Here is a 27,248-nt window from a genome sequence, read left to right as displayed (position 1 = left end):
GATTAAATATTTAACGGTTTTTTTTTTTTTTATATTTTGTTGCCCAATTGATAGCACTTATACCGCATCTAGCTTGCTGCTGCGCTGCTTATTCATGCCTACCTTCCACCATTGTCCTGTCTCTTGGAACTCTGTGGCCACAGTTGCCAACGTGTGGAACAAATTGCGTGCCAGCATATGACAATTGCCCACGTGTAATATAAACTTAGGATCGTACACCTTTTCCATATCCTCGATCTTGTAATGATCGCGCGTCTCACGCTCTGTCAGGCACACACAGTTCCATGGGGACCAGTCGTCGCTTTTGTTCCAGCGAGGTAATCTATCAAAATGTATATTAAATACAATAAGCTTAATCAACTCTCAAAATGAACTAACCGCAATTCATTCAGATTTTCCGACTTGCTCAGCGCCGAGTGGCCATGCCAGATTTTGTCTATAATGTGACGCACATCGTCCTGCTGTAAGACAAAGGCAAAAGATGATGCGCACTTGCGTTTGCGCTCGTCGCGCTGAATGCAGCGCAGAATCGATTGATAAACTGTGTTCTCTGTGGCCACCAACTGCAAGGAATACGCATTAGTAGCCCAATAAAGCAATTAACTCTTAACCTACCTTTAGGTAGTAGCAATGCTTGCATGTATCCACGTGACTCTGGCGCGTGCGTACCGCAAACTGGGAAAGGGGCTTGACCTTTTTGCAGACGATGCACATGCGCGAGGGTACCTCTGCGACAGGATATAGACATTCGTTGAATCTAGTGAATACACCTGTGTATTGATATAGACTTACTGGATGGTACGTCGCGTTTTTGAAACTTAATCAGCTCAAAGAATAATATGTTCTGGCGCTTGCGTAGAATTTCCACATCGCAAGACTTTGTGTAAATTAGCAGATTCTTTTCTCGATCAAACAGATCAAAAAGCTAGAGATTTATTATTTTGGTAGTCATTGGCTTCTCTATATCTCAAGCTCTTACCTCAGGAAAGTTTGGATAACACGTTTCCTCCATAAGCAGCTCCATGACACGTCCTAACAGCTCCAGACGCTTCTCCTTATCCTCCGTATTACGTAAATCCTTGTAGATTTCAGTTAGAAATCGCACGCGCTGTGTACGCAGCAAATCTAAATGTATTTTGGTATCCTTGTAGCCAATCCACTCGACTGGCTTTCCCATTTTCTTCAACAGTTGATCGTTGCGAAAATCCTCCATGGCCAAGTAAACAAGACGGCGCTGTCGCTCTACACCGTTCAGCAAACGGATTTCCTTATCCAGCAGAATGTTGACCTCGGATATACGTGCAGGTCCCTCATAGTTGGCTGCGATGCGTTTAAGTTCCGCCCGTTTCCAGCGCGAGATTTCCGCAAAGAGCAAATCAAAGTCATCAGTGGTGCGTGGAAATTGTTTGATTAGTTCATTGCGTTCCACCCGCTGCTCCACGCACTCTTCATACTGTTTATCCTCATCCACGCGATTCTTCACCAGGCGACTGGTGAAAAGCAAAAGAACCATACAATTGCATTGATAAGATTTTGATCGCTGTGCCTGATCAACCTACCGATACTCCTTGGCACGTATATGTATGTACTTCCACAGTATCCAGCGTCGCCAGTTGCGCTGTATCAACAGTATCTTCTCGAGCTTGCGCTCCGCACGTTCTTTTTGCGCATAGGTCTGATATTTGCCGGGTATGATTACAAAATCCGTGGCCGTGAACACGTATCTAATGTTGATGTCATCCAGAAAGCATTGCACAGATTGCTCATGTGCTGTATTCTAAAATGATGAGATTTAAGTTAAGCACCGAAGATTTGTTTATCATTGCCCAGCGGCCGCTTACCAGTGTCTTCTCCTTGTGCTCCCAGGTCTGCGTATCGCGTGAACGATAGCGTCTATACTTCCACTTATCAAAATATGGTCCAGTTTGTGTAAATGCATCCAAAAATAATTTGCCACTTATCTTGTCCTTGTAGCCGCACAGAAACGGCTTTACAATCGCAGCGTTCTCGATCTCGACGATAATATTTTTCGGCTGGCCATCTTCCGTGTCCTCGCCGGATATATGCACAGTCAGGTAGTCGGGCAAACGATATTTTCTGTGCAGTGCATAAAGGTATACTAAAAAATCGTTCATTCATATTCGGTAATACTCACTCGTAGTACACACTGAGACTCAATGTGGGTGGATCGTTGCCATCCGAGTAATTTGGCTCGCTGAGATCCAGCTGAAACTCGTGTATGCCAAATTCGTCACAAATTGTGGAATGAATGGGTGTTGTATTGCAGAGCACACGACCCCCTTGCTTGACAATCAGCAGCTCCGGGTCCACTTCGAATCTGCGCGATAGATCCTGCTTGACCTCGGCTACGGTCATGCAATTGGGATAGACTTGGGCAATGAAATTGTCGTTGGATATGCGAAACTTAACGGTGACATTTTGGGCCACCACGCAGACATCATGCGACGGCTCAGATTCAGTGCTGCGGGGCTTGTATTCAGGTCCGCATATAGCCCGAACCTTTGGCCGTTGCGAAGGCGCCACATTCAGCTGCGTGTTGCATACATAGGATGGGGGCGGGGGCGAGTCCTTGTCGCTCATTTTGCAGCTTACAAAAAGAAGAACAACAAAAATATAATTATATATTTATGCGTTTTATTCGTAATGCTATTCTTTGGGGATCTTTAACGAAATCCAAAAATCAGTCCGCCTGCTGCGTTCATGTGTGCTTGTGTGGGGCCCTTCAATGAGACTGTTGGGTCAGGACGGGGTATGGGAATTCATTTGTTCAATAAATCTGTTGCTTGGCGCCCTGTTGTGGCAACGTGCCCCATGCCACGCCACATTTTCCGCTTAGAAACTTGCCTACTGTTTATTATTTAATTGCGCACAGTTTTCTCACGCGCTTTTTAAATGAATTTTATTTACACGAGTTTTTTTTTGCCAGTTTCTTGGAGTGAAAGCGCCACACATCTCATATATATGCCCTCCAGTTATTTCGGGGCGCACAAACAAATTTTTTTCTAATTGCCCTTATTTCATTTTTCGCCAACTTCCATATCTTAATGCCACACTTGCGGCCAAAATGAATCTTAAAGTTGTCATCATTCCATTATTTATTGCACAACGCTCGAATGGATGCTGTGTGGACGCCGACGGTAATTACTTTACCTAAATGGTTTTTAAGTTATGATTTGCGTTTATCTCTTCGGCTATGTGTATGCAGAAGGCAGTCCACACGTGATCATGATTATGATTGGCGTCCATGCCAAGAGCTGTTTCATAATGATGGGGAGTGGAACCCTTGGCCAGCTTATTGAAATCTGATATCTGAACAATTGCCGCAGGCATTTCTTTTCAGTCGAAAACAAAAACTCGTACTGTGCTCATTTAATTAATAAATTATGTTTTTATTGTAATAGAATTTCGATTTAAGATTAAGAGGCGTCAGCGCTGACTTGCGATCGGCACGCGCCACCTGCAATCGGAAGGGGCGTCCATTGAAGTAGTAGTCCTTGTGGTGCTGCACGCGCAGCAGCTTGCTCTGCGTGGTCATCGTAGTCAAAGGAGTCGCTGTGGTTGGAATCGAGCTGCGATCCGTGGTCAGCTTGGGTGAAGATGTGGTCGAGCTGGGTGTCTCCTGCAGAATGGGCTTGATTTTCATGGGCTGATAGTCGTAGCCAACACCGGGTATGTAGCGATACGGCAGCGGTGGTATGGGTATGAAATAGATTTTCGAGTCCTTCTTGGTTTTCTTTGTTTTGCTGCCGTTTTTGTTGTATTTGCGCAGATTGACCGGCCTCGAGGTGACCAGATAGTCCATGTAAATGTTGTCCAGCGCCGGTGACTGCACCAAGAGCTTGCTGATCAAACGTGGAGGCGTACCGGTGCCGGTGCCGGCAACATCTGTGCCGCTCGGCATGCGCATGCTGTAGGAGTAAGCGCTGCCCGGCCGGGGCGTGGCCAGGGTGAGCAGTGCCAACAGCGCGACCAGGGCGTAATGTGCGTGGGACAGAGAAGGCATGCTGCAAAAAGTTAGAGGACAAAGATGGAAATATGGATATCGTATTATTATATATGTGTGTGTATGTCAAGGCAGGTTTACAAAAGTGTCCACTGTTTTGGGGATCAAGCGCCCACGCCCTGCATTTAAATCGCAATTGTTTTGAAAATTTGATTGATGGACTAATGGCTACCAAAAAAATATAAATAATAGCCAAAGTCGAGCATTACAGATACAAATCAAGCAATGGCAAGCGTTTTTTTGCAAGTCACAGATGCCGAATAATTCAATAATAAGTAAATCGGCTGTGCGCATCAAAGCGTGAAATATTTTTTTCATAAAATGTTTGCCACTTTATTGTAAAGTTTCTCACGTTCCAGACGCAATCCAAAAAAAATATATATATATATAAAAACAGATTTCGAGAGTCTTGATTTGATTTACTTAAATGAAAGCATTTAATGCACGCTAATCAAAGCACGGACTTCGACGACGCTGCCGCCGCCGCTGCCGCCGTCGCAGTCGCTGTCGCCGTCGACGCCTGCTGAGCAATTACGCTAATGAGCATGGCGAGCGCCATCTGGCGGCGCATTTCAACGCCTGAGTGATTAATGAGCAAGTAAAAAATAAATTGATCAATAAAAAAAGCAAAAGCCAAATAAAATCGAAGAGAAACAAAAAACCGGCGGCACTGGCAGCCTAAACGGCATCAATTTAAAATCGAGACAAGCGCGATAACGTTAACATGTTTGGGGCAGGGAGGTTGCGCCCCCACCTGCCTGATTATGCAAATTAGAGATACGTATCATAAATAATAGCGATTTAGTATTATCTACCTTAGATTAGCCTTATACCTTGTTTCTAACGAAGTTCGCCCCTGGCAATTCTGAAATTTGGCGTGTGGCGCCCTCTATTGACCTTGCAGCGAAAGAAGAAGAAGAAGACAAGAAAAAGAAAACAGTTGGACACAGTTGATAAATTGCAGAAAGTTCGCAAATAATTAGCTGGTAACATAGAACGCTGCCAGAGCACGACCCGCATGAAATATGAGCAGGGCGGAAAGAAAAGCCAACGCCTTTTTAGCTTTCTTTGGTTTGGCAGGTTGTGGGAGTGTTCGCCATTCTATCCATGTAATTTGATATCCAGAATTATTGATATTGAGCAGGCAGCAGTCTCTCGCTCGCAGTTGGAAGAACAACGCTGCCAAGATCACTTTTATATATCAAAACTAGAATTTTGCACTAATAACAAGAATTAAGAAAACAAGCTCAAAAAATCTCACGGAACCTCCAGCCTGTGGCTATCACTAGTTTTTTAATGATCTATTCACTAGACGATCATTCTTGTTTTCCTTTTTTTTTTCTAATTTGAAAGATTGTTTGTATATTATTATCGTACTCTAAACTAGTCAAGGTCGTCTTTGTTTTATGCCTATATCATTTGTTGAACTCGACTAATTAAGTCGCAAGTCGCAAGAGTGAAAACTGCTCGCAGAACGAAAGACTTAGGCAACGAACTTGCCTGCTGTGCCGCATTCATGCATATGCACAAAGTATAATTAATAAATTTCTAGCAGCTGTCAACTGCACAAATAGGTATTTGTTTATGCAAATTGATGAGCATTTTAATGGCATTTATTTAAATTGCACTCACTTCAAATGGCTTTGGCTGCAGCTGCAGCTGCGCTTGCGTTTGTGTTTATTTAATTTATTTGCCAATTCGATGCGCAGTTAATGCTTGTCGAGTGTCCTTTGCGTCGTTGATGTGAAATTTAATGTGTACTTAAAAGCGCATAATTTATGACTACGCCTCTCGAATATTTAAATTCTTTCTAAATTATTCGACCTTTGCAAATCGTTTCTTTTGCATTAGGAATCTTGAAATTGTTTCATAAGCTGTTTATTATCACGATTTGATTTCAAAATTATATTAGATGCGCGTTTTCCATATGCTCCTGGCACTTTATTCCCGACGCGTCGTCAGCCTTAGAAATCTTAAACCTTATACGTAGCTTAGCGCGCAGCTTTATTTTTTGACGTTGTGGACGCCTCGAAGAGCGGCAAATAAATGAGATCTGCGGACTATGTGTAATTTGTTTTTTTTTTTTCTTAAACCAAAATCTGTGTGCTGTGTTTGCCCGACGCTGCCGCAGTCGGCGTCAGCGCTGTCGTCTACGACGACGTCGTCGTCGTCGTCGTCGTGGTGGTGCTACGTCATAAACTTGGACTTGGTCGAATGCTCGGCTGTAAGAGTGAGCGTTCACTTGCCGGCTCAACTCGTAGCGTTGTGTGTGAGGTCCGAGGCTGGCAACTGCCGCCTGAACACAGCCGACAACGATCTTGATGATGAGCCAACGCTAGCGAGCCGAACGAAGTGCATCAATTTGCTTCTTTATTGTTTGCCCGCTTACTGTTACAGTTTGCCATTGCACTTTGCGGGTTTTGCTTTGCCATTTGCTTGACAAATTCAACGGGCCGAACAGGCGAATTGATTCATTTCAATTGCAGCCGGAGCCGTCAGAGCCGCCAGTCGGCCCGCCAGTTGGAAAGTGTCAGAGCACGCTGGAAACTCTATATCATCAGCCGGTCAGTCATATACTTAGTTTTTGATTAAATTACCAACTGGCCACTGGCCACTGGCCACTGTTGGACTGGCTTTGGCTCTCGTCTGACTCCCTGGGCGTTGCTAACCGCTTTTGTCTTTCCGATTTGTGCACAAATTAGTTACAAATGAACCTACGACAACAAAGGCCGCTGGGTAACACGAAGCTGCTGTGGAAATCAGGTTGTTATTGACAGGCCACCGCATGCCACACAGCTGGAGCCGAAGTTGGAGCTGGGCTGGGTAATACAATGTGCGTGTGCCGCTTAAAGGGTTCGCCTTTTCGCTTTTCCCCGTCTTTGTTTTTGTTTTCTTTTTTGCGTATTCTAATTGGCGCCACAGGCGTTACCAGCCAGCATAATGTGTGAGCTCTTTTTAAACGCCATTGCGTGATGTGTTGACGCTTGGTGTCTGTGTTTCGGATTTGGCTTATTGGCCAGGTTAGTGGAGCTCTTTGTTGACCTTTGCCAGAGCTTAAGTTGACTGCCAAGCTCTGACCCAGTCTGCCTATGTAATTAGCAAAATTTATAGCCAACTTCCATTTCTTTTGGTGCTACCCAGTTTTATAGCAGCAAATTAAAATAAGCAGGTTTGACATTTAAAAGTGTAATTACAATGTATTATGTAAACCCATTTGCTGAGCGTACTTTCTCATCTTTCACCAACTAACGCAACACTAATTGGCCATCTTTTCTAACCGCAATAACTACATATGTCCGCATACTACTATATCGGAGTGCCCATCAAATTTAAGCGCAACCTTTTGTTTTGTTGTGCCCGCGCTCTGTACAAACAAATGACATAACCGCAAATATATCATTTGCCATATGTTTACCAATGCCAGACACCGGGACCAGGTCCAAGCCGCACTCCAAGCCTCAATGGAATGGCAATCAAAACACCTTTAAATATTAATTAGCCTTGCCGTCAGCATCAGCATCAGCTTCCCCTTTCAGCAATTACGCGTAACCAATGTACACAAAAGTGTGTGTTGAAGTGCGTAAAATCTCGCATAGCACCAGCGTCAGGGCGAGCACCAGACGCAGAGGCAGATACTTTACATATAAGTATATCTGCTGGATAGTCTAATCTAACAAACTGCACGCATCTGGTAGTTACAAGAACAACAAGTTCTAGCTGGCGCTGGCATAATTGCTAACGATTAGACAACACAAATCACGAACGAGCTGTAAACGCCAGCACCAGCTATGGTATCCCATATCTGCATCAGCGTAGCGCTCCGTGTCAGCTGAGCTGGGAATTATTAAGAGTAATATGTTTAATGCTGACGGAAGCAATATAGATAGATAGTCAGAAGCACGAGACAATGACAATGCCGCTGCCAGTGGCAGTGGCAATGGCAATGGCAGTGGCAGCAACTGCCAGCTGTATGAAGCTCTCATAAGCCGGGCTGGGCGAACTAATCAAGAAGACGACGCGTCGCCTAGTCGATGCTGCTGCTGTCCACAGCACGAATTTGAGCTGCTGCAATAAATGACAGGCAGGGCTTGCGTGTTTGACTACTGCATGAAAAATGTTTATTTTTCAAACAACTGTTTCAGTCTGACAGTCTGCCGGCCAGTTAGATGTCTAACGTTTTCATTAGCCAGAATTAAAGTTGATGGCGGGAACACCCACCCACGACTAAGGCCATCTGTACGTCACTTTAAAGATATGATATGTTCATAAATATGTGTGCCTAATTATGAGTAGTTTCACATTTTATTGTCGATAAATTCGCAAGTTCATTAAACTCATTCGCCGGCAAGCGATTAAGCTGAATCAGCCTAACTGGCCTCTGTCTTAGTCGTTGTCGTTATCGTTGTCGTTGTCTTTGCTTTTGGGTCTCAGCTCGAATTTGAGGCATTTGGCGCTTGGCGCTTGGCATGTGGCCAACGCCATTTAATTGCCACCCGACTTTCGCGCTGTGCACTCGGAATGAAGTTGTCATCTTTGGCGGCTTATGCAATGCTAAAAATCTCGATCCGTCTTTTTTTGTGGCGATTTTCTGAGTAATGGCATACACTCGATTGGGGTCAGCGATGGACGCCAATTACTCTGACTCTGACTTTCATTGAAAGTTAAATATTTGTAGAGCAGACGAAAGGAAATGCAACGAAAGGAAAAGAGCAACGCTTAATTTGCAGCAGCAGCAGCAAGAGCCACAAATGCAATATTTGCCCATCGCATGAATTTGCCCTGCCTTATAGCGCATACTTATAAACGGGGTATGCTGCGATCTTGGCACATATAGAACTCTAGGTGTAAAGCACTTAATCCGCATAAACTACGTTAGATATAATACTATTTAATTCAAATTAGGATATATCTGAGATGTGTCAAATTCAGTTGAGAACACATTAACTAAATATTGGCAATTTTATTCTACAGGGTATGACTGAGTCAGGCAACAACTGCACTTTGTGCATATATTTATTTATTCTATTATTATTACATTTGTTGTTGGTTTTGTTGTTTTTTGTGAAAGTGCCAAGTGACCACAACTAAAAAGGTTAAACTGGGCGCCGAAGCGTGCCCTGCACTGAATAAGCTCTGAGCTCTGCTCGTCGTCGTCGTCGTCGTCGTCGAAACTGGGCTGCTGTGCATTGTGTTAAGTAGAATCTGTGGCCCGGCAACGAGGTGATTCAAGTCAAACAGTAATTTGAACGCATCCAGCAGGTGGAGAGAATTATTATGGGCAGAGAAAATTTATGTTTTCAAATTTAAGAGTTGGGCCCCGGATTGATTTCGCTCCGGCATATATAGTGGTCACTTTCACACCTCCCACATCAGATGCCATTAACGAATTGCGCACTATATCTCAATCAGTTTATATCCGCACTATAAACACAAAACTTTCCAATTTCCTGACAATTGGAGCAAGCGATTGATAGCTAAGTTTTATGGCCTTTGCAGATTTATAATTGCAGGAGATTTCAACACGTCGGAGGAGGAAAATGTAGCCACAAAACTTCTTTGGCTTTCCGCAATTAGCCAACAAGAAATATGTTTTATTACTCGAAAACGAGTTGGCAAAACTAAACAATACAACGAGTAAAACAAGCAATTTAACCTTTTTTTTATTTCATATTTGTATTTGTTTTGTTGTATTGTTGGCAATTGTTTTAAATAGATTAATTAGTCGCAGCAATTGAATGAAAAAGAAAGCATTTGAAATGAACATAATTGCTCTGGTGAGTTTTACTATTTGAAGCCGCGCCAACAGTACTCATTATTTCAATTGGCTTTTAATTTTGTTATTGTGTATTAAGTATTGCCTTTTTGCCGGCTTTAATACCTGAGCCTACGGCTCCGAAATTCTTCTCAATTGTTGTGGATTCCAGCTTGTCCAATGCCTCGGCGACCTTGACGCAACGGCATGAACTTGGAGTCCCTCTCACGGTCAATGTCAATAAACTTAAATTCTGGAGAATACATCCACTAAGCTGCTTCCCCACATTCACATCTGGTTGACACTTAACTTGTTATCAATGTATCTATTTTCATTTCGTTTATATTACTGCCTGGGCTGGTCATTAAACGTACCCTGTGGCGCAACAGTCGCAACCTGGTATGGTCATAAAAACTTTAGATTCAATTGAAGTGAGATAAACATCTCTCCTTTAAAAGCGATTTAAAATTATGTAGCCACGGTTTGTTTATAGATTGAAATTTGAGCTTAGATCTTTTAAACGGCTATAAAATAAGTCGATTCTTTGTTTGGTAAGGCAATTAATTAGCTTTTAAAATAACAGCATTAAACTAATACATTAAAAGTACAAAAAAGTATTTCGACGAGGATGGGATTCGAACCCACGCGTGCAGAGCACATTGGATTAGCAGTCCAACGCCTTAACCACTCGGCCACCTCGTCACGTGTCAGGGGTAGTTCTAAGGTTCTACTTGATATAGTTGGTGAGTATGCACTCTTTTATCTCTACCAAGCAGTTCAATAGTGTATAAAGCAGTTTACTATAATCGGGAACTATAGCAAGCAGTGTATACATAATTTATTGCAAATCTTGATTTATAAAATGTACATTTACTTTGAGCAGATGCATATTAAATTGATATAAACGTGTAAGTACAGAAATCAACTTTATGTTTTTTTTTTTTTTTTTATGCTATTCTCAATAGGAATATTAACATATTACATTTTCGTACTGCTTGCGTTTCAACTAAGCTGTACATGAAAAGAGCAACTGGGTGCCAAGGTCGCATATGACGAGGTGGCCGAGAGGTTAAGGCGTTGGACTGCTAATCCAATGTGCTCTGCACGCGTGGGTTCGAATCCCATCCTCGTCGGGTTTTTTTTATGCTTAAATCAAAATAGTAAAATAGTTGAAAAGAAAAGCGTAAACATTTTTTATTGAAAATATTAAACAGCAATAAAAATAAACTAATATTAAAGCATTAAAAATACCAACATGTAAATTACACAAAAAAGCCATTGCGACGAGGATGGGATTCGAACCCACGCGTGCAGAGCACATTGGATTAGCAGTCCAACGCCTTAACCACTCGGCCACCTCGTCATGTTGCCTGCCGGCGGCGCAATGAGGCTTCTGAACTCTTTGACAGCGCTCTGTTAATTCTTTTCAACCAATTCTGTGCCCAATAAACAAACGATAATTATGTCAATGAAAACGCCGTAAATAATTACAAAAACAACAAACCCCGCTAAGTGGTTGCCCTGGATGGCAGGCAGCAGAAAAAATCACCTGTTCGCTGTTAAAGAAGTAGCCGAGTGCTGGCGCGTGTTTTGCGACTTCTTTAGTGCAATCTAAGTGTTTGAATAATTCGGCAATAGAGGTGAACTTTTGCTCTTATACCCTACACTGGCAAGGTATATTTGTTATCCAATAATTTTATTATTTACAGTTGGTAAGTTGGGTTGAGTTGGTAAGTTATTTAAATCACAATCACACACATATGTAACGAAAATACCTAATAAGTGATTAGCATTGTGATTATTAATTGAAAGGGTATTGCGACGTACGAAAGACACAAATTGAATGGACATTTTTGCGTATTGTGTTTACAGAATCAATTTGTTTGCTCAAGTATTGTAGAACGCGTAGCTTAAAAGGGTTTTTGTATAATTCAGATACATATATGTAGATTTGATCGTGCCGCTGTCTGACCCAGTTATATTTATTATTCAGTTTTATTGATTTTGCTACTCGCATTTCGCGATCAAAGTTTGATGTACAAAAACAAAAGTAGTTTACTTGAAATGAGCTACTCCCCTGCTGCTTGAACTGGTGCTGGCTACTGTTGATGCAGCGTCTGCTACTGCTGCTGCTGCTGCTGATGATGATGATGGTGATAATGATTTAAGATGAACTCAAGAAGTAAGTGGCCTAAGTATGTGTACGTCCAGTTGTCAACCGTTGCCGTCGCCAGCGCGGTGTTAATGAACCCTAGTTCCTGATATCTGATAGTTGTTTACGTTTACGTTTATGTACGTTCCAATTGCCGGCATTTACACCTAGTGCGACACATCGGCTTCGTTAGGAAAGTGTGCCCAAGTTAAAAGATGCGCAGGCACGCGTGTTTATATTTAGCATCTAGTGCTGGCTGGCTACTATCCGCAGCAGCTCAAAAAGCCCGCTGTCCGGAAATAGTCACGTGCACAAGGACATTCCAAGGCTAATTACGTTGGCGCGTCGCCTGCGTCGTGGCAGTGGCAACAGTAGCGCGGGCATCACATTAACTTGGTTCAGCCTGGCTCACCCGTTCATTATTGTTGTTGTAGTCTCTGTACATAAGCCCTCTTGGTGCCCCTTGTCGATCCTGTTCTAGTCACAGCGCAATCTGCGGCATCCAAGCACATACAAACGTGTACCAGAGGTATCTTTAGCTGTATCTGTATCTTTGCATCTGCGTGGTTGTCTCCAGTTGCAGTTACAGTCTCCGCTTAATTAGCTATGTAATTTATTATTGCCCTAATCTGTAGGAGAGCAACGCCAGCAACGGCTACGGCGCCGGCGCCAACGCCGCTGGCATTGACAAATAAACAAATTATTTATATTAGATTATTAATATTAGCAGACATTCAAGTGGTGCAATTCAGGGAGCGCCCATCCATGTTCACCTGGCCGTCTATCAAATCAACATAATTATATGAAGCTCTCTCTGCCTGGCAAGCAGAGAATTGGCCCAGGGCAAGGTCCAAGACAAGGGCTTAATATGCAGCTATGACTGGCATTAACTAAGAATTATGCAGACAAAAAAGATGTACACAACATGTGTGCATGTATGTATCTATGTACATTGATGTAATCGCACAATTATGCCCAATTATGCAACAGCTGCTCGTGACTGGGCTGAGTGGGGCGGAGCTGCAGTTACAGATACAGGTGCTTAAGCTCGGTGCTAAGCAGAATGCTTTGTGGATATCATTGACTAATGAGCGTTCTATTACCCGCCGCTACCTCACGCCCCCCTGCGCGGCCCTTTCTGCTACCTCAGTGTCATAAAAATTAAAATACATAATCGCGGGCGTTTGTGATGGGCGCTAGTTACAAGGCAGTCAGACATCCGATCCCGCAATTAACATTTCTGGGATATTTTTTGCTTTCTTTTTTAAATATTTGTGCAATTGCATGTGCATGTCGAAAATGCGAGGTTGGCACTTGGTAGTGCTGCCGCGGGGGCCATTGACACTTGAGGGTAATTATCATTATATTTGTGTACAAATGCTAACGTTTGGGCTGGCAGCAATTAGCCGATTTATCAGTTGGGAGCGACCCCAGATATCTAAGCAGATCTCACAATCAGACGGAATAATGTAAGCTGCTTTGGCAATGCAATCAGCTAAGAACAGCAGCAGCAACAGCAGCAGCAGAAGCAGCAGCCTGTCTACTTGGGCCAACTCGCCTCTTGGCTAGTTCTGCGCATGCGTGGCGGCGACGTCGACTGCGCCAGTCTCGTCTTAGCCAATATAAAGCGCAGATTCTTAACGCTCTCATACCCATTGCCAGTTCAACGCCTTTGCGGTGCAGTCCAACCGTTGTTTTTCTTGTGTGCAGCTTGACAGGATTAAACTCCTGGACTTATAGGAAATCAGTGTATGCAAATCGTGAACAGTTTTTTGTAATTTCTTTTAAAATCATTGTGAAAATTGTGATCCGTTTTTGGAAACGTTGATAGGAATACCTGACCTCATTTTATCCAAAAATAAATAAATTTAATTAACAAGTATTCGAATAAAAATAAATATCAACTTTTTAATTAATTTGTGAAATTTGTAAAAAAAAATTGTTTTGCCCATATATTATTAAAAAAAATCTCCTTGCAGCAAACCTTGCATAATGGCAAGTCACATGTGGATTAAGTGTCTGCGCATACTGCTGCCCTTGCTGCTGATCTACCCCTCGTATGCCGCCAATCTCTCCCCGCTAGTCAAGAAGCAGACGCAATCGAAGCAACCGCAGATATCGCAGTCGTCGCAGCAACAGCAGACAACAAGCCACAACACCGCAGCTGGCCAGCAATATGCGCAGGAGCCGGATCTGCCTGCCGAGCAACAGGATATTAAGAGCGAAGAGGAGGATGATCCATATCAATTGTTGCACGAGTTCAAGCAGGATTCGCGATTGCCGGCCTCATCCTCAAACTATGCTTGGAATCCGTACACGGCAACTGCTGCCGCAGACGGCGCACCCATCAATCCATATGAGAGTATGGCTCCAGCTGCTCCGGCCTTGCCCATGCCCAAGATGCTTCCATTTATTGGCTACGCACAGCCGCTGCTCATACCCTTTCCTCTGTACATAGCTCCCGACATGTTCTATCCCTCGTATCCGGACTCCACTAATAACCTGGAAGATGTGGTTATGTCGCGCGCAGCCGGCGAACGTCGTCCGCCCTCGTCTCATTCGTCTCGCAACTCGCCCATATATTATGTTCGCCTGCCTCCAACTCCATACATGTTTGTGCCCACCAACCTAGCACCCACACCGTTTGGCAACAGCTTCTCGCCCCTGCTGACATACCAGCCCATGCCCACATTCTCCACCTTTGGATCGGTCTTCAATCTGCCCGTCAATTTCTTGTCCAATGGCAAGCCCTCAGGAATTTATCAGATGCACGGCGCGCCAAGCGACTTGGCACCATTCACGCCTGGGTTCGGCAGTAGCTTTAATATGCGCCCGCCCACACCCAGCAATCCGTATCGACCTGTGCCGCCGGCTCCGGCTGCTGGCTACGGACATGGTCAGCAGAGCTTTGGCCTGGCAGCATTGCCAGCACCGCAACAGGATTCGAAGTTGACCTCTCTGAAGCGCCCGTTTGTGTTCAATGGCCGCCCTGAAGATATCTATATACTGCCCAACAATCTGAACTCTCTGTACAATTACAACGAACAGAATTACTACTGAAAGCCCCTTCACATTTTGGGTCGTGTCAGCAACTGAAAGTATTACTAAATGCATTTAAATTAAATATATTCAATAAAATTGATAACAAAAAATTAAATAGGTGCATTTTTGAGACAGTTGCCAAGCTATTAATCTCAAAAAATAGGAAGTAATTGCTCACGTATCTTCCAGCTAGGATCATAAAATCTTTCCAATCTTAGACAAGCAAATTGCTTATCTACTTGTGACGCGCTTATCATCTGTTATCATCAAGAAATAATACTTTAATAAAAGACAACTTGTAAAAGTTTGTATTTAACTGAAAAGTGGTATGATAAATAATGTACATATATAAACTTAGTGCTAAAAACTTAGTTTTATTTAAAAAATATGTATAATAGTTTTCAATCGCCAATAGCTGCCACTTTTTGCTTCATTTCTTCAATATACTTGACATCGCCCAAGTATTTGCTCTCACCAATAAGCTGACCCGTGCCCATATTGAACTCGTAGACAATTGGCACACTATTGGGAATGTTGACCTTTTCGATTTGCTCTTCAGACAGACCTAAGGAAATAAAAGCAAGTCGTACAGCTATCTAGATCGTACGATCCACGTTACGCACCTTCAACGTGCTTAATCAGGGCTCGCGCCACAGTTCCATGAACGACGACCAAGACGCGTGTGCCTTCGAGCACATCTTTTTTGATCTCCTCCCAGACGGGACTGACGCGATCCACACACATGCGCATAGATTCGGTGAGAGGAAATTCATCCATTGGCACATTTTGAAAGTCGGCATTATTGCAGATCTCGTAAAAGTAGAGATTGGAGGTCTCGATTGGAGGCGGCAGGCCGTCGTAGTTGCGTCGCCAATGCTGTACCTGCGCCTCGCCATACTTATTGGCCAGTTCCCGTTTGTTAACGCCCGTCAAATTGCCATAGTGCCGCTCATTGAGCCGCCAATCTGATACAATTGGCAAAAAGGAGCATTCCAATTCGCTCAATATCAAATCGGCGGTACGCTTGGAGCGACTCAGCTTCGAGCAGTAAACCTTATCGAATTCCATGCCGGCGCTTTTCAAATTGGCTGCAGCGATGCTGCGCGCCTGTTCCACGCCTGTTGTGAACATCGAGTAGACTATCAGCACACATAAAAAAACGCAACTTTTCGAAATGCCGAATACTAAATACCCTTACGGACGACGTGCAACATATTGCCAAAGGGGCCGGAACATTGGCTTGCATAGAAACAGACCGACAGACGGTTAATGATCAGGGGTGCATGTTTCATGATAAAACTATAATACTCACTGAAAGGGTATAAAAAAAAACATATTTGTTATAATTATCGCAAGCTTACCACCCGCACTAAGCGGCGCATCGTGCCAGCCACAAAATAGATTCTTCAGATTAAACTCGCTCTCGCCGTGGCGCAATAGTACAAGGCGATTCGTTTTTGCCATTAGGTTGGAACTGAAATGAAAAACAGGTCTTGTTATACGTTTGCTTTTGAAGCATTGGCGCCGCCAAGATATTATAATGAAATTAATGATTTTTCAAAAATAAAGTTAGTGTATCTGATTGCGATTTCAATGCTTGCTTGGATTAAATAAATTTATCTAAACTATATAAACAGCCGATCTGCAAAAAATGCCCTAACTATGTACTTTATATTTTGCTGCTGCTATATTCAGCAAAGGCCATTTCGATTGTAATGCTTAGCAAATTTCTGTTGAGCCACGCGGCTCGACTTGATACTTTTTGAAACGCACATACCACACATACTTTTGGCTAACGTATCCGAAAGATACAGAAAAAAAGAATTCGCGCTCACATGCCAAAGCCGAAACAAAACAAAACAAAACTAAACAAAACAGAACGCCAGCTCTGGCTACGCTTTAAACTGTTTTCGTTCTCCGTGTTTTGCTCGTCATATTCGGCGTTGTCGAGTTACCAAATTTTTGTTTGCTTATTTTGCGCTTCCTTCTCCCTCTCAAATTGTTACTGTTGTTGCGGTCGCCGTCGCTGTCGCTGCCATTGCATGCGCCTACATATTGGCATAGTTTGGATTTCTATGTATGTATTTTGTTATTGTGTCTACGCTTCGCACACAGTGGAACAGCGCGCCAAAGTGCCGTTCGTCTATGCCGCGCCACTGCCTCACCGCGCCGTTCACCCCTCTCACATATTGTACTTACGCCTGACGCTGCGGTCGCAGCTCCCTAAGCTCGCGCATTTCTGTTATTTAGTTGTACGAGTGTTGTTTGTGCGTTTTGGTTTTGATAAGTTTTTTTTTTTTTTGGTGAGTTTTTTGCGTTGTTATTGTTGTTCGTTTTCTTTCAATATTTGTTTGTAATGCCACTACGTTACACTTTTTGTTTCAATAACTTGAACATCACTTGCATCGACTCCTCTCTCATACACTCTATCCGCTTATCCGTTTGGCTTGCACTGCGTCGTTTTGTTTATATCTCACTTCTGCCTGCAACTACGTTGGTTTTTCTATTGGCTGCGGTCGAGTACTGCGCACAATTCTTATTGGCAAAATATGAGCTGCCACTTAACGTCTCAGTCGACGTCGCTATCGGCGTCGACGATGTTGATGACTACGGTACAACAACAGCTGATGCTGAGCCGGTTGCTGTTGTTGTCTTCCGCAGCACGTTGAGAAAGAGCGAAAAATCAATAAGAGTTTTATTACGCACACTAACCGAAATTTGAAATTTGAAATTAATTGTAATTGTTTAAATTTCAGTGTTTAAAGTTTGGCCAACTGAGAGTTGAATTAAAAACGTTGCATAATACTTTGAATAGGTGCTAATAGTTAAATATTATAAATTGGTCTCGAGTGACCAGCTTAAAAACCATTCAAATGCAAATAGATATTTATTAAGTTATTTACAAAAAGCAATGGGTGAAATGCCTATAGCCCTTGTCTAAGTTTCTTTGATAATTTGTCTATATAAGTAATATTGTATTTCGGAATTAACTTTACCACTGCCAAACAAATCACTATTAAAAAAGCTTTATTTTTATATAAAACTAAATGTGTTGCATTGAACGGATTTTAGTATATAAACAGAGAGAAAGAAAGACAGAGAGAGAGAGAACACACAAATTAAACGGTACAGCATTCAAGATGTATTTCTCGTACATTTGGCTCGACTTTGAACTTGATCATATTCTTCCCTTGGCAAGTCTCCAATAAATGCAATCACAGCGAAAGCTTTCTCTACAAAGTGCTGCCAGCTAAGAAATTCGGAGATAAGAACCTTTTAAAACATGGCTAAGCAAATCAATATATGAGCTAATCGGGACTAATCACTGATATATGGGTTTCTCTGTACCCCTTCCTTAAAATGTTTAGTTTATTTATAGATTTCTGGTGTGACTTACCTTTATTTAAGCTGAGCATTTCAACATTTTAAGATAAACAAACGTAACATTGGCATCACTCAAGAACTGTAGCCTTGAAAAGGTAAATTTTGGCATTTGTTGAAAATAAAACCAGAAATGTCTTAACAAAAGATCAAAGCAAATAATGTTAGCGAAGCTTTCAAAATAATAATGAACCTTTGTTTATCGCGATGAAATCTGGCAATTATATTGTTTTTTGTATATATCATATGGAAGTGTTATATTATATATACCTATTAGTTTTATAACTATTATTATTGTTTTTGTTAACATAATCAGCCATTCAAATGACCTCATATATTGATGTGAAAGTCGAAATTTGAAATTGAATAAATTTCACACTTGATATATTACAGGTGACAAATGTCTATAAGGGCATTTCAAAGTCGGTGCTTGCTGTCGAAATTTTGAAATTGAATAAGTTTCTCACTCCAAATTCTGACAAATGTCTGTAAGAGCATTTCATAGTCGGCGCTTGTAATCGTAGTTTTGTACAGATGAAGATCAAGCTTGGATATTTCGTAATATTTTATTACTGCATGTGATCAGATGTTCTTCAAGAATCTTGTTCTTGGAAGCAGCTTATAGACATGTACATACACACAAAATGTGGTGTGTGTAGGTGTATACTTGCCAACTTAGCCCAGCTTTAATTCTATTAAAGCTCTAATTTTTTCGATCCGCACGAATCGAACATACGAAACTCTTGTCTCTTGTCGCAGCTGAAAGTCTTTCCAAAGCCGATGTCTTGTCCCAAAAATCTGTCGCCGTCGCGGCGCCTAACTCTGACGAAGGGCCACCGTCAGAGTCACCGACTCCGTATAAAGGTCTAAGCCAGCCGTGAGCTCGGCTCAGTCTGCAGAGCAACGTGCGTGAGCATCTTTGTTGGGTAGTGCGTGGGTCCAACAATTGCACATATCAATTAATGTATTCATGTACATATACGCATAGACAATTGTAAATTTTAGTGCGTGTGCGTGTGCGTGTGCGTGTGCGTGGTTCTTGAAGAATGCATTTTCCAACAATTGGCGATTTCTATCAGCGTTTGCTATTTCTGCTGCCGTTCTCAGCAAGTGGGTATTATTATCTTTTAACAACTCTATCTGAAAATCAACCAAGTGTGTCCAAAGAATATATCCGATTGTCAATCAAAATTTTGAAGATGTTACAATGCTTCCGCCATATGAAAATCTACGGCATATGTGTGTTATAAGAGTTAACGACAACGTTCAATGGGTTTTACGATCTGTAACGGGAGTTTTGGCCAAATTTATGAGCCATCTCTAAACTGTAACATAAAACTGTCAAATTGATGCCGGAGTAGAGCACACACATCATCTAATGGATAGCAAACAAGCCAGTGGCTTGTAAATAATAACAATAATTAAAATCGCATGCACAAATGCTTCACAAAGACCATGGCAGATGTCACAGCAATGTTATTGTTTACAATGATTATATAAGATGGCGTAAATATCATAGCCTTTTTGGCCATTTTCCCCACAAATTGTACAATTATGGTACACTTTGGGGCTGCAATTGACTGTACGTGTTGGGAACTGAGTCAAAACAGTTAGCCATTGTGGTGGTTGAATACCCAGGGATTACCCAACTGGTCCTAAACGTGCAAGAGGCTGAAAAGCTAATGATGCATACAGATTATATCAAGCAAACGCATCATTTACTCTCTATTAACATCCATATGGATGCCGGTCTGATTGTCTGAGTGGGCGAGTCATTCAATGATTCATTCGAATCATTGTCTTTGCCAAAGCAGCTAGTGCTATCAGGGTTGATTTAGGTTGAATGCTTAAGCTATATCTTTTTATTCTATTCTTATTGATTTTTGTTTGAGCGCCGTGCCTAATTATTAATGGATATCTAAAGCTTATCTTATAGAATAAAAATAATAATTTTAAATGTATCAGAAAATTCTTTATTACAACTTTTTGCCGCTTAGATTTGCTGCCGGAGGGTCTACGCTTCAGCTATGATGAGCCACAGCAATGGCGATATATTTATCCACAATGTGGCGGCTCCTATCAGTCGCCCATAGCACTCAATTCACGCAAAGCGATACCCATAAGCTTGCCGCCCTTGAACTTTGGTCACTACGAGGAGCCGTTCGATGAGCTTCTGAGTGTCCGGAATAATGGACATACAGGCATGTACAAGGCAGCTGGAAATATGCATTACGTTTTCAAAGAATATCCACTTTATTCACAGTTGAATTCAGAGTGCCCACAACGGTGTTGGGCGAGCGTCCTTATCTCACCGGCGGTCTTTTGGGAGACTTCTATGAGGCCATGGCCGTGCATTTCCATTGGGGCTCGTCACAGCGTAAGGGCTCGGAGCATTTGCTTAATGGTCGCCGCTACGATCTGGAGATGCATATCGTGCATCGCAACACAAACTACCAGAGCGATGAGGAGGCGAGAAATCAGACCGATGGCCTGGCCGTGTTGGCTGTGCTCTTCAAGGTGGTCCGCGTAAGTGAATAGTGTCCTAGATATAAGCACATTCCAAACGCTTATTCTGCGTGTTTTTTGCAGACCAACTATCCGCATTATCAACCTGGTCTCAGTGAAATCCTTGGCTCGCTGCTCCATCTGGGCGACTTTAACAGCAGCTACACGCCAACCGCTTTTCTCACACTTGGTTCGCTACTTGGCAATTTGGATAGGGGCAATTTCTATGCCTACAGGGGATCGCTGACAACGCCGCCATGTTCGCCAACTGTGCTGTGGCATGTGTTTGCCGAAGTTTTGCCCATATCCCAACTGGAACTGCCAAAGTTTTGGCAACTGAGAGATCGCCGCGGACGACCGCTGTTAAACACCTTTCGGCCAGTGCAGTCCCTTGAGGGGCGGCAGGTATTTCAACGCCGCCCTCCATCGGAATACATCTGGTTATAATAAATGCTAAGAATCTATTTTCATATCGAATTTATTGCCAAAAGGAACACTTTGACCGGGATAAAATAGATAATATTGTTGTGTGTTTTTAGTTGATTACGTTTCTTACTTGCGGCCACTTTTGTAGCGCGATAAAATTGCGGCAACAAATCCCAGCTCTATGGCCAGAACGGAGGAGCGCATCATAAATGGGGGTAGCTTCAACACAGGTCGCGGCAGCATTGACACGCTTCTAGTGCCCGTCTGCCCTGCCTGGCACGTAACCGTTGTTCGCTTCTTCGGCAGAATAACGTTACGCAGTAGATCAGGTGGAGGACGGAAATTCACGGTGTGGTATTCGTGATCTCGTACATCAAAAGGGGGCCGCGGTATGCGGACGCGCGGATTGAGCGGTGGATGGAATGGCTTAACCACAACCCTGCTGTGCTGTTTACTATCCCCTTCCAGCATATTGCCATAGGAGCGTCTGGCCACTCTTTTACTTTCTTTGATATATGGATCATCGCCCTGGTAATCGACCGGTCGCTCTTTTGGCTGCGGAGGGGCTGGTTGGCCCTTTGTCATGATTTTAGTCAACTGTTTGGTTATTTCGCTGACTTGCAAGTCCTCACGTTTGGTCTTGTTTTCGTGCTCATCTTGCGCTAGCCAAAATTCTTGCCTGGCTTTATCATACATCTCTTGAGATTTTTGCTTTCTACGTTCCCTGGGATCTGTCGATTCTTCTGACTCTTCGATGGATGAAATCTTCTCCTCCGCGCTCGGTTCTATTTCAATGTTGTATGAAACGTTTTCTTTTGGCCATTCTTTTTTAAGCTGTGTGTCCTCAGCCACTGGAACATCCGTGTCTGGAGAAACTAAATCCATGGCCTTTTCAACATTCGGTTGAACCTCCATCCAAGGAGATGGCTCGTGAAATGTTAATTTCACTGTCTCTTCGTCCTTGGGCCATTCAGCCCTGTGTTCCACTAGCTGTTCCGGGGTTTCATCCTTTGTTGTTTCCTCACTCTTCACAAGTGCTTCTATATGTGTCGGCTCGTTTGAATCTTGTTCTCGTTTTGGCCATAATAGATCGGGATCGGTTTTAGGCTCTTGCATGCGTTCTCGTTCCTGGGACCGTTCTAATCTATAAGTTTGCAATTTTTGTTTGAAGTCAGAAAGATCTAGAGGCTTTGGTTTTTTAGCCGCATCGTCTTTGTTCTTCTTGAATTCTTCGAGTGCGCTGTCAAATTTATCATTATCCAACAACCAATCCCATTCTGAGCTAGGCTTAGGTACTTTTTCGTCGTGAATCTTGCTTGTTAACAATTGTTGAGCGTTGTCTTCCATTTGAATTGCTTTAGTTTCCCTCTCACTGTCTCCATCAAGGCTCTGAGACTTTCCACTCGGATCTTGACTGCGGCTCTTTACGTCTTCTGATTCTATTTCCAACAGAAGCGATTCTTCCTGTTCCGCCTTAAGATATTTTAGTTGAGTATGATCCTGATCCAATGCCGTAAAATTTGTGTTTTCATTGTTTTTGTTATGTATTAGATCCAAATTTTGACTTGCTTCTTCGTCACTTATTTTGCTTTCAATGGCTGCAGGCACTTGGTCATCTAGAATGGCCTTCTCCACATCCGTTTCTAGCTTATCCATGAATGCAGCATCTTCGCGATTTTCAGTTGATTCTAATGCTAAGGTACGCTGATCCTCATCGACTGAATTCCGGTTCTCGCCACGTCTATCCTCCTTTTTTTTTTCATTGTTCCTTCCTCTCTTTTCCTTGTCGCCGCTATCATCGCGGTCCCTTCGAGGTTTGTAATTAATGAACTTTGTTTTGTCATTTAGTTTTCTGTCAATCGTTTTGGGTATCACATCGTCAAGAATGGCGTTTTCTACTTCCATTTCTGTATTTGAAGTAAATTTACCCTGACTGAGTTTTTTCATAGGACTGAATTGCCAAATACGTTGATTTCTATCGAAATTGGATCGAACCATCTCCGACCCAGCCTTTGTTACCTGATTACTCTCTTCCCCGCCAGCTGGTCGTTGATTATATCGTTCAGACGAGTCATTGCTGCTGTCTTCACTTGATGTGGATTTTACTTCAGTGGAAGAAGAGTTGTGATTTGAATCCTTAGAGTTTTTCTTTGAGTCTTCGCTAATGACAGGAGGAGCTGTGCGCTCTATTTTACTGAACTTCTTATGTATTATTATGTGTCGTGCAGGTCCTTGATGTTTGAAGTCTTCGACAGAAAATCGGGGATGAAAAGCAATATTGCCTTCTTGATGTCTCTCATTCAATGCTCCTTCATATTGTCGATTATCAGATCTATTCATATTACCGAAATCGTTGTTACTGTTTTGTTCAGCTGTGGGTTCCACTAAAACTTTATTCGTCAAAACTTCCTTGTGCTCTGATGGAGAGTTAAAAATGTCGGCACTCTTAAGATTTGGACAATATGTTTCTTGTTTTAATTCCAAGCTCTGTGGATATTCATCAGCAGAGCGCAGTATTAACAAGGGCTCATCTGGTGCCTGAATAACAGGTTGAATTGTGTTTTTCGAATCGTTAGTGTCGATTTTAAAGGTAATAGGCTTGAATAGTAGACATTCCGGTAATTTTTCATGGATTTCCAACTTGCCTTTTTTCATTTCCTGCTGACCCCAATTGTCTTGACAATACCCGTTTACAAAGTTGAAATTCTGCCAGATATCTGCCTCCTGACAACCGGGCTTCGCCATAGGAAAGGAACTATCCATCTTTGGGGCTTCCAATGAAGCTTTTGTATAAGGAACTTTGTCTAATGTACATTTTTTCGATTTAATGCTTATTTTATAATCGTATCTGTAACCCTCAGGAACCTTTTTGAATTCCGCAGATGGGCTGTCCTTCAAATCTATCCATTTAGAATATTTGTTCGTATCTGTCTCCCTGCTGCTAATAAAATCCTTATTGTTAGTTGAATCTTTGCTTGATTTCTCCAAACTTTTCTCGTTGTCAACATGATATTCGACAGTTGTTCCCTCCCTCACTTCTGATTTAATTGAATCATCTTTTGATTCAGAATCAACTTTGTAACTGTCGTTCGTTTGCTCTAAACTCTTTCCCTTAAAATTTGTAACTGAGCATTGATCATTCTGCAAGGCTTCAGTTTCTTTCTTGCGGATCAACTGTAAATAGTTTGAAACATTTGGCTCGTCATCAAACAGTCGCATTTTGAACGTAGAATCCTGTTCATATAGTATTTGCTCTTTTTCACATTTTTTTGAATTCGCTGATTCTGTCGTTTCATTTTTCTGCTCCTCTTGACTCTCAGTGACTGAATCAGCCTGCTTAGCATCCTCCGCACAGCTCTCATTTTGGGCCTTTGTTTTTTGTTTTGCGTCTTTATTCTGATCGGAATTTTCATTTTTACTCTTCACCCTCACCCTTAATGCCTTATATTTTTCATTTAAGGGCCTCACATGCCGTTCAATGATCTCATTTAAGCCGACAGCAGCCGAATGTTTTGCCCCAGTTTTATTCTCGCCTGACTGTGACATTACGATCGGCTGTAACCGCGATTCCATAATGAAATCAGACTTTTCATCATTTGCGTTATCATTGGGAATTAATTGTGAGCTGACTAGGACGTTGTCAGGCTCTGTTATCACGCTTGCCGCAAACGATGGACACACCATAGATTCTTTAATCTCAAAACAAATTTCTGGCTTATCCTTATCTGAGCCCATTTCAAAGGAAAATTCTACGCCACCACTGTCAGGCTTGGGTTCATCAATAGCTCCAGTTGCGGTCTGCGACTTATCAAGAAACTCTTCTAACTTCTTAGAATTGCTTTCAGTATGAAAATATTGAAAATATGGTTTCCAAAAGCCTTGCTTCTCGTCTTCAGCATCACAATAAATTTCTTCATTATCCACCTGATCAAAAGTAGTGCCATTTAACGAAGCAGTTGTGTACTCGGGAACTGTATCAGCTATATTCTCAAGAATACCGTCTGTGCATATGGATACCGGACTCTCATCTTTTTGGAATTGGGTGACCGAGAAATTGCTGATAAAAGATACAATACATTACTCCAAGAGTTAAACATGTTCAACACTGTTATACTTACCGCAAGTCCGGATGATTACGGAGGGTATCTACAATGGCTTGTGGAGGTACCTCCTTCTGACAAATACGATGTATTATTGAAAACAATGGATATCTTTAAAAATAAATGTCGAATTTCACCAATTTGAACATATATGGTATAGTTGCAAAAAACTCACATGTCGTGCAAATCTTCGTTATCTAAATACGCAAAGATCTCCCCAGCAATAATGGGACCAAGCAATTTGCGACCATTCAAAAGACTTGCTTCAATTTCTTGTGTAGTTTTTTGTGAGGTAACAAAGTTCTTAGCAAAGGTAACGTTTTTATCACCTAGAGAGAGAATTATTTAGGATCATAAATAAAACGTAGAGACCCGGTCGAAAATAAAAGTTCTGTGTGATACAGAGAGAAAGTAGGTGCGAAAGTGAGTCGGAGGGAGAAAAATTTGGGAGAGAAAAAGGCTGCAAGAAAAATATCTCTTGTAAAGAACCATATCAATAGTTGCCAAATTCCATAAATCACAAATATTCCTAATTTTAACCCAAAAAGTCATTACCAGATATTAAAGTGTGCAGGGTATATTAGAGAGAGGGTACTTACCATACGCAGAAGCAACCGAATTTGCTAAGCCACAGCTTTCCAAAAATGTAGTCACATTGGTAGTTGGATTGCAATTCGTGATAAATCGCATCATTTCCTTTAAGCCCAGATGAAGGCAAGCGATTCTGGCATTTTCGCCCAGGTGCAAGCCATCAATAAAGCCGGCACTTAGCGCAACTAAATCCTTCAGTGTATTACATAGTTCCACTCCATCAACATCATCAATGGTAAACACCATACAATTTTCGGTCTGTAACAGATAATTCAATTGATTCGCATGTGCATCATTGTTGCAGCCAATAGTAATTTCGCAGAGCTTTCCCTGTGCCATTTCCATGGCACTGTTAGCATTCATCATTGAATAGCATGGTATCCCCAACAGGTGGGTAATTGTATGTGAATAAAGTTCGATTTCGCCATCTCTATGCTCCAAACCCTTGGTTAACGAGATGGCAAAAGCAGTGCTTTTTACATTGCCAGCTAATATATTACAGTATGATTTTACAAAGCTATGCGGCGTAGCAAATATTAAAATATCAGCATTTCGTGCGGCGGCAATCAGGTCATTGATGGCAATCTGAGAGTAGAGATTCTAAGCAAGTGGTACTATAGATTTCAAAGGAGACCTTACCAAGTTTGATGGCAGTCTTATTCCAGGCAGGTATTTAATATTCTCGTGCTGTTCATTCATTACCTCAGAAAGGTAATTGCTTCGAACAAGCTCATCGTATACATATATGTGCACTCGGGTGTCAAATTCGCCATCGACGACATTTTTACACACAGAAGTGGCGATTGCAGAGCCCCTAAAATATATCAAGTTGGCAATTGTCATAAGACTAAGAAAAACAAAATGAGAGTATCTTGAGAACCTACCAGCCTTCTGCACCAATGATGCAAACCTTCGGATGTTTTGGCATTGCCAATTTGTAAGAATTCAGCTACGAAATTGAACCACAAGCATTAAAACTAAATATTTCTGTTTAACAAAAAGTTTGTAAAAAGCCAAAAATTTAGAATTTTAAATTTTAATAATTTTTAGGATTTAGATGTACGAAATGTGTCAAGACATACTAATATTGTGTTTTAATCGTGTGCTGACAGAAATAACAGAGATAGCTCCGTCAAGTATATGCCTGAAATTCGTAAACAATCCCAGATGAACTATCAATAGCCTGTTCGTTAGAAACTCTCACGGTTTTGGTAATATGTTGTTTTTCCTTTTCCTGTTGCGCTTCTTGTTCTGAAATGGCACGCAACTCAAATT

General features: G+C 42.1%; 6 protein-coding genes and 3 non-coding genes across 11 annotated transcripts; 3 read left to right on the top strand and 6 right to left on the bottom strand.

Annotated features, from left to right (window-relative positions):
• Positions 1 to 20: 20 nt before the first annotated feature.
• On the bottom strand, positions 21 to 2,703 carry LOC115772018 (IQ and ubiquitin-like domain-containing protein). Its single transcript, XM_030717951.1, has 8 exons — positions 2,156 to 2,703; positions 1,842 to 2,097; positions 1,560 to 1,777; positions 980 to 1,490; positions 793 to 925; positions 616 to 728; positions 379 to 563; positions 21 to 322 (listed from the first exon to the last, which is right to left on the bottom strand). The coding sequence occupies exons 1-8, from the start codon at positions 2,599 to 2,601 to the stop codon at positions 58 to 60; spliced, it is 2,127 nt and encodes a 708-aa protein (XP_030573811.1). The 5' UTR covers positions 2,602 to 2,703; the 3' UTR covers positions 21 to 57.
• A 691-nt stretch (positions 2,704 to 3,394) lies between these two features.
• LOC115771953 lies at positions 3,395 to 6,039 on the bottom strand. The gene is made up of 2 exons (XM_030717858.1): positions 5,657 to 6,039; positions 3,395 to 4,025 (listed from the first exon to the last, which is right to left on the bottom strand). Exon 2 carries the CDS (start codon positions 4,022 to 4,024, stop codon positions 3,395 to 3,397), a length of 630 nt encoding a protein of 209 aa, XP_030573718.1. The 5' UTR covers position 4,025; positions 5,657 to 6,039.
• A 4,357-nt stretch (positions 6,040 to 10,396) lies between these two features.
• Positions 10,397 to 10,478, bottom strand: Trnas-gcu. Its single transcript has one exon. It is a non-coding gene; the product is annotated as a tRNA-Ser (tRNA).
• A 349-nt stretch (positions 10,479 to 10,827) lies between these two features.
• Positions 10,828 to 10,909, top strand: Trnas-gcu. Its single transcript has one exon. It is a non-coding gene; the product is annotated as a tRNA-Ser (tRNA).
• Positions 10,910 to 11,057: 148 nt separating this feature from the next.
• On the bottom strand, positions 11,058 to 11,139 carry Trnas-gcu. Its single transcript has one exon. It is a non-coding gene; the product is annotated as a tRNA-Ser (tRNA).
• Positions 11,140 to 13,932: 2,793 nt separating this feature from the next.
• Positions 13,933 to 14,988, top strand: LOC115772055 (COPII coat assembly protein sec16). The gene has a single exon (XM_030717999.1). It carries the CDS (start codon positions 13,933 to 13,935, stop codon positions 14,986 to 14,988), a length of 1,056 nt encoding a protein of 351 aa, XP_030573859.1.
• A 338-nt stretch (positions 14,989 to 15,326) lies between these two features.
• Positions 15,327 to 17,676, bottom strand: LOC115772101 (2,3-bisphosphoglycerate-dependent phosphoglycerate mutase). 3 transcript variants are annotated; one of them, XM_030718066.1, is made up of 4 exons: positions 17,375 to 17,676; positions 16,332 to 16,444; positions 15,594 to 16,088; positions 15,327 to 15,535 (listed from the first exon to the last, which is right to left on the bottom strand). In XM_030718066.1, the coding sequence occupies exons 1-4, from the start codon at positions 17,389 to 17,391 to the stop codon at positions 15,372 to 15,374; spliced, it is 789 nt and encodes a 262-aa protein (XP_030573926.1). In that variant the 5' UTR covers positions 17,392 to 17,676; the 3' UTR covers positions 15,327 to 15,371. The 3 variants fall into 3 exon arrangements, with proteins under 3 accessions (XP_030573926.1, XP_030573925.1, XP_030573923.1); XM_030718065.1 differs by lacking the exon at positions 17,375 to 17,676 and adding an exon at positions 17,170 to 17,288; XM_030718063.1 differs by having other exon boundaries at positions 15,328 to 15,535; positions 17,342 to 17,676.
• Positions 17,677 to 20,090: 2,414 nt separating this feature from the next.
• On the top strand, positions 20,091 to 21,326 carry LOC115771707 (carbonic anhydrase 15). The gene is made up of 4 exons (XM_030717526.1): positions 20,091 to 20,108; positions 20,288 to 20,552; positions 20,615 to 20,877; positions 20,941 to 21,326. The coding sequence occupies exons 1-4, from the start codon at positions 20,091 to 20,093 to the stop codon at positions 21,301 to 21,303; spliced, it is 909 nt and encodes a 302-aa protein (XP_030573386.1). The 3' UTR covers positions 21,304 to 21,326.
• On the bottom strand, positions 21,319 to 27,012 carry LOC115771603. Its single transcript, XM_030717365.1, has 6 exons — positions 26,858 to 27,012; positions 26,613 to 26,787; positions 25,982 to 26,558; positions 25,558 to 25,711; positions 25,401 to 25,493; positions 21,319 to 25,339 (listed from the first exon to the last, which is right to left on the bottom strand). Exons 1-6 carry the CDS (start codon positions 26,899 to 26,901, stop codon positions 21,409 to 21,411), a joined length of 4,974 nt encoding a protein of 1,657 aa, XP_030573225.1. The 5' UTR covers positions 26,902 to 27,012; the 3' UTR covers positions 21,319 to 21,408.
• Between the last annotated feature and the right edge of the window lie 236 nt (positions 27,013 to 27,248).

This window comes from Drosophila novamexicana, unplaced genomic scaffold (genome assembly GCF_003285875.2).
Source record: "Drosophila novamexicana strain 15010-1031.04,08,12 unplaced genomic scaffold, DnovRS2.1 tig00000108-arrow-pilon, whole genome shotgun sequence".
NCBI lineage: Eukaryota > Metazoa > Arthropoda > Insecta > Diptera > Drosophilidae > Drosophila > Drosophila novamexicana.
The sequence above is the reverse complement of the archived record's forward strand: the minus strand, read 5'-3'. Positions and strand labels throughout refer to the sequence as shown.